Genomic DNA, 11,410 nt, shown 5'->3' on the forward strand with positions numbered 1-11,410 from the left:
TCTAGGGATGTCTCATTTGATGGACGCGACGAAAATTTGGATCGCTCATAGTGCCTGGAGGTAGCCAATCCTCATCTACCTTTGGTGCACCTCCTGACTTTGCTCTTAGCACCTACCAGAGATTGACCTTGTTCGCGTTCAAGTGACATCCCTAGAGTCACACTGCTGTGGCTAAATATGGCAAAACAAATCTCTGGTTCCAGTCTCTCCAGTGTGATGAACTGTTGATTTTCTTTGATTTCTTTGGATCGTCTGCAATTTGACATGGCAACAAACATGGGTTTTGTACGGTTTACAAGACAGAGTTAGAAGAATGCTATCTATCACTTTATAGACTAAACTATTTATTGATTCTAAGAAGAAATATTGGCAGAATACTTCACTTTACTTCACTGAAAATAATCACTAGTTGCAGACCTCATATTATATTTTGGGGTCCACTAGAGCTGATTCATAAACAAAAACCAAGGAAGTATTATGCAAAACTACATACAGCAGTGACTTTCTGATTCGTAAGAGACAGTAAAACATCTGAGATGCAGAGGGTTCAAAAAAAGAAAATAGTGTGTGTGTGTGTGTGAGTGCGAGGGAGATAGGGAGACATGAAAATGAAAGAACATAAAAATCAAAGAAACTGGTACAATAGGTACCAGGGTGTGAACGCTGTGGCCAATCAGCCACGGGTCAGTGGCCATATACGCACATAACGAGATGTAAGGTATGATGTTGTGATGACATTTAGATGATATTTTCATGGACAAATTAATTTGAGCTTGAAAGCTACGTACATCCTCTGAACCTGATGGGCTTTAAAAGTCAAACAATTTAAATCTGTTGCTTTGATGAGGTACAGTGTGGGTTTCGGACATAATTCTCTATTCGAGATTTAGCTCACGTTGTTACATTTCTGTCGTTAACGGAGTAATTTATTCAATGGACTATCTTTAAAAAAGACTTTGTTCTGTCAAAGACTCACAGCATTATTGGTGAAGAAGACTGCTGTTCGGACATGAGTGTGCGGTTATTATTTAAAGGCAGTAAGTATGTAGAGATATGTCTCACACACCCACACCCACCTACACACAAACAGTGTATCATTATATTGTGCAACTAGTGTCCATTTGATTGTCATTTCTCACAGAACAAAACTATATACAGGGGTGTCTGGGGGTATTTTACCTTCTATATGTGACTTAATAATCCTAAAACTGACTTGGTGATATCATTATATCCAGTTCTCTTTGGCTATTATTATACCTCATTTATAAAAGCTCTGTCACTAACCTTATTCTGGGGCTTTAATTTCCAACTCAATTAGATTAGAGTGAAGTATGACTGAGTACTTAACATTTTTGGGCAGTGGGATTCAGACATTTTTGGCTGTGTCCAATTTCCTTCCTGGTGTGTGTATGTGTGTGATATGCGGGGAATACCTACCTCTAAATACCTACATCTGTTTGGTATTTCTGTCAAAGATTGATTTGTCTAAAGTCGTGTCTTATCCCTCCTCTGCTATGATGCTTTGATTCTTTTAAACTCAGTTCAAATCTGTTAAAAAACTTTCTTCTTCAATTTACTCTTAGTAGCTGTTCCAAATGCTGCACTCTGCAATTTGTCCGTCACCTCAGAGTTTCCAATGTTCTTTTTTACTGATGAAAATGGTGAATATGGTGCTTACTCTAAGGATCTTTGCCCTAGTGAGAAATTGTGGCCTATTTCCAAGACTGAAAGAGGGCATTGCACAAAGAATACCCAAAGCCAGAGAGACGCACAAACAAACAATCTACTTCAACTGGTCTGATTGGGCCTTTGAATCAATCTGTCTGGTAAGTGATAATGACAAAGCAGGAGGTAAACAATGCACTATATGAGCAGTCACAGCCTGCGATTTCACACCAGAGAGAGAATTACGTTATGCACTGGTAAAGTCAAATGGTGTGTACTTTACAGCTACAGATCAGCTTGATTGTGTTTAGCAGACAAACTTTGATGAGTTCAAAACATTTCATCATGAAACTGCTAAGAGTAAAATACTTACTTTATGTGACATTGTGCTGTCTCATAAAATCATTGTCTTTTTATTACTGCTGTTCATCTTCCTCTGAACTAAAGAAAATAGTTTCACCTCATTCATTGAGTATTTGCTCAGATTTTGGTTTTCTTACAGGAATACACTCGCAAATCCCCTCAAACAGATCTTTGATACAGAGGGAGGTGGAGAGATGCTTTCAAAGTCCTCCCTGTTTGTGTCTCTGAATCGATAGTGTCACCATTTCAACATAAAAGTGAAAAGTGTCTGGCTTTCACGTCGCACTGCTGAATCAGCCACGCTTTGTCCTGTGGGATACTTCCACCCGCTCAAAAAGCAATCTATCCTTTGACTATTGATTAGTTACAGACAAAATTGGCGAGGGAGGAAAGTGAAAAAGACTACTCAGTGTATTTTCTGTTCACCAGTGCGATAAACATACACATTAAAAGAAAACGTGTTATTCAAAAATGGTACGGATTAACTGACAGTGCTTTTTTGAGCCAAAGTTGTTTTTCTTTTTAATTATATGCCATGGAGAACTTGAATGAAGACACACAATTACACTTACACTTACTCATACTGTAGACCACAGGTAATTACTGTAATTGTATTACTGTATAATACATTTTATATTGTTGACTATTCCCCTGGACTGGGTTGCACCAGTTATGTGTAAGTTATCTCCTAAATTCTAAAGGCCAAATAAGTACTAGTTAGTTTGTAACTACATCAGCTTCTAAAATCGGTTGCACCATGATCACTTAACCTAGGCATAACTTGTTTGGACGTAAAGTCGTAACTAAGACAAGTGGCCAAATGATTACAATTCCATCGTCATGGTTACCGTGTGCATTAGCTTTCTGGCTGGCATTAGCCACTTGGCATCGTAGCACATTGTAGTGAGCTAGATAGGTTTTGAAATATTACATCAGTAAAATAGGTTTGTACTCGATTACTGTGTCGGAAAATGGCTGCATTTAATTAAAAAATAATGTTGTGTGGCTGAAAAACGTCTGCTTTACCATCCATGACTATAATTCTGTGACATTTTATGATTTACACTACCTTAGGGACACATGTAACTATTTAGTTTTTACTTAGAGTTAAGTTGTAACTTGTGTCTGTAATGCAATCTCTTTTATTTGAGTAATGCATATATCACAACTTAATCACAAGTAATAATTTACATTATAACTAGGCTAAGTTTGAATTTACACACAGCTGGTGCTAAGCAGTGACTGTCCAATTGTAGCTTAGCAACCATAACTAGGCAGGGCCGGCCTGTCAAGCTTTTAATTTCTCAACATGTCAAAGATGTGTGCATGCAGCTGTAGTAATCTTACAATCGTTAGCATGTCTGGCTAACTAACTTACTATTTACAGTAAAAACTGATCATTACTTCTAAGGCCAAAGAACACATCATTGATTAACTACATTACTGTTTACATTAAAACAACCCTGTTGACAACAGCCACATACATGGTACACTTTTTTGCGTGGAAGCCCATGGAGGCTGTCAGACTTTAGGCAAACATTAGCAGCTCTGTCCCTTATTGGATTTGTGTTTATGCTCCAGCAATCCCAGTTTACACTCCAGCAACCCTCGCCTTTGTTACCTGAAATAGAGTTACGTTTGCCAGACACATTACTTTTTCCTGATCCTAAAAGCCTTTTCAATTCCAGCATTAAAAACAAAAAAAATATCTAAGCAGTCAAACAGGATTATTACAAAATGACAGTCTGATCTTGCAGACAGTAACAAAGGAAAGACGGTCCTTATGATACTTTTAATAACACCAGGACCAGCTATCTCTATGGCAATACAAGAAAAATGCTGTTTACATTCTCTTTACATGGATTATTGACTGTTGAGGATGCTGTGACTTTTTGACCTGGGACATTCAGCTTTAGCGCAAAATCATGCATGTAGCCACCATGTACATATTTAGAACTATTAAAACAAGTTGTTAAAACACACTTATCAGCTGGAGCAGCATTTTTCAACCAGTTCATTAACTTAAAGGACCAGTGTGTAAGATTTTGTGGCATCTAATGGTGGAGATGCAGATTACAACCAAGTGTGTAGGAGAAACTATGGTGGCCCAAAGAAAAAAATGCTAACAGCCCTGTCTAGAACCAGTGTTTGGTTTGTCCCTTCTGGGCTAAAGCAACATTGCTGGTTCAACATGGCAGCCCTCTACCCGACCCTCTACGTCTTTAGATAATAATGGCTCATTGTAAGGTAAAACAAAAAACACAACAGTTCTTATTTTCAGGTGATTATACACTAATGAAAACACAAGTTATATTATATTCCATTTCTGCTAATAGGATCCATTTCTATGTTACACACTGGACCTTTAATTAGCTAGCTAGCTACATGTTGTTTGACAGTAATGGTTGTCATTTCATCCAAAAACACAATAGCAAATAGCAAACGGTCAATTTCTGTGCCCTCCCGCTAAGGAGGCTGAAGTAGGGGTCTTGAGGTCGGTGTGGTATATGTGTATTTAACATGTCTGACTTTTAGCAGCGGACCAGAACTCACCTCATGTCATAGACGTGCAATTAACATTTTGTAAATTGTGTTTTTAATTAACTGTAACCATGATCTTTCCCCTAACCCTAACCGTTCCGTAGTTGCATGTGCAAGTAGAAAGTCAGAATTTAAAAACACTGCCAGTTTATAAGGAAAAAAACCCATTGTCATAGTAGGTTAACTCCAGGATTTTTCTTGCCTGGTGATACAGTTGAATATGAAAGTTCATTTTGTATTTTTCTGTACCGACAGCTGCCGACTGATGAGTGTCGCAGATGGACTGAATTCTTATTAAGCTTTAAATCAACAGCAAATACTGTACGTATTCATAAAACGCCAGTGTAATCTTTTTTAAAAAGTCACCTCTGGTGGTACTCTCTGTTCACTTTCAAAGACTTAATTACATTTTTCATAAATAACGTCACAAAATCTTATCAACTGTCTCTTATCGACTGTCTCTCTGAAAACTCTAGCACTGCAGATAAATACTTAAATGTGCACTGTAAAGCAGGAGAAGAAATGATAAAGGGCCTTTCTTGAGTTCTTACAGCCTAGATATTTCTTATGAAGTAGAAAATCTAATTCAGTTTTATAACAGTGTTCATATCAGGCATGCATTTCCATGGGCTCTCCTCTGAGTTATTATATCCAATCTGTTGAAGATCATTTTCCATCAGTCACGAAGAGAGTTGTCTAAAATGGAATAAAACAATTGTCCTCAATACCCATCATTAAAATTCACACTGCATACTTGTTACAGAAGAGCAGACACAAGGAATTAGACTTTTGGAGAGTGTAGGAGCCATTATGTGATTAAATTACCATTCATAATTTTGCTATCTGGTGCTTTTAGCCTGGATGGTTGCCTGGATAAACAGGCCGCCTCTTCCAACAGAGATATGCTTGTTCTGTACTGTGCCATTATTTATTCAAATAGCGGTTTTTAGACAGTACTTTGAGCATTTGTGAGCAGGAAAGAGAAATGATATCTTCAGACTTTCACATTGCCCTTCTATGTTTATGGCTTTGATGATTTTATTAGATGTCTGCATGTGTGGTATTGATCACGTTATATTTCCAGCTGCGGAGAGGAAACTATTCTTTTAATGCCACAAAGTTCTGACCCTTTCTTAGAGTCAGAAAGCTTAGGTCAAGTAAACTTTAATTAGCTTATGAGGGAAAGCAATGATCCTTTTCATTACTTTGTATACTCATAAAGAACTCAATAAGTCTCATTTCAATGTTTTGAAGCTACTTCGGTTGAAGAGTATTTAAGTTTAAGATGGCAATAATTTCTCGTTGTAATGACACATTAAATCAAACTCTGCTGACCCTACAGTGCCTCAAAGCCACCAAATCCAGTCAGTGTATTTCTCCCTACAAAGTTCATAAAAACAACTCACCTTTGGGAAAATGAGTTGAGGTGTATTCAGCTCAGACTGGGTCATAAAACTCTCCAAGCCCCATGCTGATCAACGTACTCTTGGTGTATAACTCAACAAAGACTGCAGTGGCCATCCAAATTGATGGGGATGGTTTGTCTAGTTGGGGAGAAAAGACCTTTGTCAAAAAGTTGGCTCAAATGTCACCCTGGGTGCTGATAAATCACATCTAACACGCCAAACCTCCATTTGTGTCTCTTTTCTTGTAAGCCAGTGATTTGTAGTTGGCTCTACTTTTGTCAGCTCATACCTAAGTGGGCTGCAGTTTGTCTAAGCTCAGATACTTCTTGTTGTCTCAACCATAAATTAGATTGGTTATGTGTTTTTCAGTTAATCCTCCAGGAGATTGTGTTCATCTTATAGTAACTGAAGTCAACATAAACTTGGAGTTAATAAGGAGCACTCGTTTAATTTTACACCGTTTTTAGGGTCCAGTCAATGCCTTACATCAAAGCAACTTGCCAACATATACAGTGAATACATGAATAACAAAGCAGTCGTTAGATATTAAATTCCACATCCAGCTGCTGCCACATGATTAGAAAACAAATACATCAGTAACAGTGACACAGTCTGCTGCTTGAAGACACATTACCACTCTGGAGATATGCAAATGATTAATCAGGACTGCTTCAAGGTCAGGCACTCGGGCAATTTACATTTAACATGGCCAGTGGCAAAACAAATCAATTTTCCAACCTTAAACGCTTTAAACAGCAACACACATGCAATCAGGTGAGCTGAGCACATAGACATGTGTGTATTACTGACAGACTGACTCACTGAGGGGTATTGAGAGGTTACATCCTCCCACACTCTTGAATGCATCCTCTGTACGGGGAATCAGATGCAAAAAGAAGTGACAGATATGGAGCAATAGATGAATAACTAAAACCCCCACAGAACTGGGTGCCAGGCAACAGATGCTGATAACTGCCTCAGATTAGGTCCTAGATTGTCGTCGGCTCCTGCCAAGACTCTGATGCTATATTTACTCCTCCCTCTCTCCATCCCTCCGCTGATCGTGTCTGTGCCACCACAGTGTGCCATCTCCACATTACGTCTACGACAGAGCGCCAGGTGTGAAATGGAGATGAAATATTTAATTTGAATGCCATGATACTTTCACTAAAGCCGGGAATGATATAGCAGAAGTAAGAGAGAACGAAGTTCTTTAGTATATTCATTCAAGCTTTATTGAAGCCCCAGATGTTGGGGGTTAAATATGGCTTTTGCAGTTTTAAGGGAACTTTTAAAATATTATCTTTTGATGGAACCTGGAACAGCTTTCACACAGTCAAAGAGACTCCATCTGAGTATACCATAACCTTTAGGGGAAATATTCTTTATCATTCAAGTAGCTATTTTGAAAGTCAAAGTGTACTTTCTTCATGGTGCTCCCTCTGTGCTGAGCTAAATGTCAATGTTCTGTTTGGACTGAGTCTCGCTGAAACACCTTTGGAAAAATTTCATATGGACTTGACAAAAACACCCAAGTCAGCGATTATGTCAGCAGAGATAAGGAAAAGAGTCTGGGTGAAGATTGGGGTAAAAAAGTGCAAAAGAACAAAAAGGCGTTTTGCTGATGCAACAAAAGTTTGATTTGTGGGTCTTTCTTTAGAACAGGATTTGTAGGACTGCAGGGTTTCAGCATTACACAGTTATTATCATCAATACTAACCATGGAAGCAATTTATGAGAAATACACAAAACAGGAAAAGGGAAATCCAGAGGAATACAGTGATATTTATCCCATTATTAAGGATGATTTGAGATACAGTAATACTGCAATTTAAAAATACACCATTACAAGTGAAGGTCTTGTATTGAAAATTGAAAAAAGCATGTGAGTATTATAGCAAAATGTACTCAATGTATTGAAAGTAAAAGTACTCATAATGCCGAATAAAGACCCCTGTGAATGTTATATATATTACATATATATATATATACTAATAAATGAATGAATGTGTAAGTAGCATTTTCCTGTTGTAGTTGGTTGAGGTGGAGCTACTATTAATAGTTTGAGCTTAATATTTTATATACTGCTGGGTATTTAATCTGTGCATAATATTTTATAAAACTGATATAATGAGTTTTGATTGGAAAATCTGTGATAGCTGTCACATAAATGATGTGGGGTAATATATCCATCTTGAATTGTGGCATAAAATGGAAAAAAACGTTAGTAACATCCCAACACTGCATTTATCAAACCAAACCAATTTTTTATGCTCTTGATATTTTTTGACAATTGCAACCTTTACAAATGTTCTGTTTTTACAGGCCAACACTGACAAAAATCTTTCTAGATTGTACAAGCACTGACCACTGTATCCACCTGTTTTTCCCCAGGAATAAACTAAATGAAACACTTTGTTTGGCAAAGGGAGAGACGAGGACACAGGACAAAGACTCGGAGGACACTGATTTTCCATAGCAGCTAGTCAGTAGGCTGACTAGAGCAGCTTAATTGAAGAGCCTGAAATAGAGACTCTCTATTAGGACTGAAGAGGCTCCCTGAACCAGCAGCCTATCAGGAGTGACAATTATCTAACTTTACTCTCTGTATACCCTCAAGATAGCAGAGTGAGAAAAAAGGGACATAATTACCAAATAGCACAAAGATGCTGCATAGTCATACATAGGGGGCTCATTTGTGCGTGTTGTGCCGATTTAGTGCTGACATCAGGTGGTATGTCTTGTAACTTCCAGCCAAATTGCTACACCGAAGTGCACTTGGGTTTATAATCTCTATTACAGCAGGACTATTGTAGTCTTATGTTATATCTCAAGACACAGTTTGAGTATTTGGCTGATGATCATACCTGAAGTGAATTATCATTAGTATAGTAGCATCCGGTAACAGCAAAAGTTGTCGATTGTCCGGTTATGGGAAAAAGCCTTTATATTCTGTACTATTCCCTGCATGTAGCCTGTGTGATTAAACCACTGTGGTTACTGTAACTTTGACTTGGGTTATGTGAGCATTGCACTCTACTGGTAGGTATTATGTACTACAGGAAGGGCTCCAGTTTGCGGTTAAGACTGCTTTAAATTTTCAGGTCCATAGCACAGTGAATACCTCATCTGATTTTTGTCACATGGCATCTGGAGCTCTGTGCCTCACAGCTGAAAACAGCAACATAAAAACAACAACACAGCTGTATCCACCCCCTATAGAGTTAGACATCCACATTGAGTGAGTGCTGATACAATACAGGAGTTGTGTGTGAAGTATGTCTCTGAAATCGCAGAAAAACAGGGTACGTCACCATAATACCTACAACTGTTCCGCTTCTGAAAGCTTTCAGTGATTTTAGAGTTTGAAGATGGCTGTCATATTAGCTCACCTACAGTCTAAAGCTTATGATTTCCCAGGTGAACCCACTGACATTTCTCTTCCAACAAGCACACAGACGTCTTACAGCTCTGCAGTCCCACCACTCTGGCTCTTACAGTGACTATGCCACCAGATGGCAGTCGATAATACTGTAATCCCACAAATCCAGGAATCAATAGAGGGGATGCTTTTGCTGGAGTAATTAATAAAGCTGGAATAATTCATTTAATTTGTCAACAGATGGTTTATATGGTGACATTTATAACATTTAATGCACATTTTATTGGTTCTGTAAGATAAAATGACCCATGGACCGACTTATGGAGTTTTGTTTGTTGTGCTGTGTCATGTCTTACTTTTCTGCATCACAGATTGTTTGTGTTATATTATTTATGGTTTGTTTTATTTTATTTTGTGCCTGTGCATGTCTCATACTGGGTTGAATTTGTTTGCAAATATTTGGACAAGTGTGTTGAGTCTGTGTTGTTTCACAAAAGAATAAAATAAAATATAGTATAGTATCAGTACTTTTACTCAAGTAAAGTACAAGTATCTCAAAATTGTACTTGAGTATATTCAGATTCTTAAGAGCCTGCTCATATTTCACTACATTTCAGAGGCAAATATATTCTTTAAATTCACCTAATAGTTGTAGTTACAAGTTAGTGTAAGAGAGTGTTAGTAAGAGTGATCAACTTCTAAAATGTGATGCATTGTTATAGATTCAACTATCCAACACTATATAAGGCAGTTAAACTGAACTAAATCTTGACCAGTTAACATTTATATGCATCAATAATATTCCAAAAACATATTTGTTAAATAATGTAAACTGATACGGTCAGGATTGTCATTAGTAAAGTATTATATTAGTATATTTTACTACTAATAGGTATGTGGTTTTACTTTAGTATAATTGGGAATGTGTAACTTTCACTGCATCCTATAGGCAAAATGTTGAAGAATACTACACAAACATGAGAGTATAACCATAAACAATATTATTGTATTCCATTTTCAAAGAATTACTCTAGAAATTTAGGAATATTATCATAAGAGGTGACACACAGACACAAATAGGCCTACAAAACTGTACAAAAGTGTAATAAAGTGACTATAAAGTCACTATGTGAGACTACAAACAAACAATAACTTGTGTTTTAAAATTTCTTCAGCAAAATAAAACCCATAAAGTCATTTAAAAAGCTTGCCGTCTTTACGTGCCCATAAGACATTCTTCCAGAGGAGGCAGGCACTGAAGAAATACTAAACAAAGAAATCCAACCAAAATCCAAGGGGCGGGGCGTCTCTGTTCCTGCCCCCTTTTTCCTCAGAAGCTCGTCTCTCATTGGCCAGCGGCGAGAGCTCGGACTCAGCTATTGGCTGGCGCAGCTGTCCGTCAGAAAAAGTACTTGGCTGTTCAATGTTTCGCCGTGTCGGGATCAGAGGACGCAAATCAAGTGAAACAAATCTTCTGACAGGGGAAAAGTTCATGCTGGAGTTTTCAAAGAGCTCAGAGGGACATATGAAGGTAAGAAGAGCCACAGAAAACGTGTTTGTGTTGTGGGAGTGAAGTTAGAGACGATAGTTTTTACCGTGTTTCTTTCTTTCTTTCTTTTTTTTTTCGTGTTTACAGTTTTGGTCCAAAAGAAAAGAAAAAAAAAAAAAGATGTAGCAAAAGTAGTCGAAGCTACAGGCCGAACCGCTTGTTCTGCATCTTCTGTAGATCAAATACACACGAAATATGTGTTGTTGTTTTTTTGTCGGTGGCTAAAATGTCGGTTATCAAACATCTTTGCAGATGAAGAAGAGAAGCCACAGTGTCACCTCATCTTGCTCAGTCAGACGCTGATGACCGCTTGATCTTCTGCTGATTAGATTCTTTTAAAGTGGCTCCACTCGTTCAATAACGCGTGTTGACTCGGCTGTGTCAACTGTAGTTTAATTTAAAACTTTTAAATACATTTAAAATAGCTAGGTTGCATCTTAGGCCGGATATAGCAAGCTCAGTGAGTAAGTTAAGTGGCCTACACACTAAAAAAAAAAAAAAAAA

The 11,410-nt window shown here is 37.7% G+C and overlaps 1 protein-coding gene across 1 annotated transcript in view; it reads left to right on the forward strand.

Moving 5' to 3' along the window:
- Positions 1-10,777: 10,777 nt before the first annotated feature.
- Positions 10,778-11,410, forward strand: part of LOC118328891 (CTTNBP2 N-terminal-like protein) — a 13,309-nt gene continuing 12,676 nt past the window's right edge. The window contains exon 1 of the mRNA XM_035662818.1: positions 10,778-10,888. Within this exon, the coding sequence (XP_035518711.1) occupies positions 10,781-10,888 (108 nt within the window). The 5' untranslated portion in view covers positions 10,778-10,780. The remainder of the gene's footprint in view (positions 10,889-11,410) is intronic.

Source organism: Morone saxatilis, unplaced genomic scaffold, assembly GCF_004916995.1.
Source record: "Morone saxatilis isolate NCDOM2014 unplaced genomic scaffold, NCSU_SB_2.0 Contig18, whole genome shotgun sequence".
Taxonomy (NCBI): Eukaryota; Metazoa; Chordata; class Actinopteri; family Moronidae; genus Morone; species Morone saxatilis.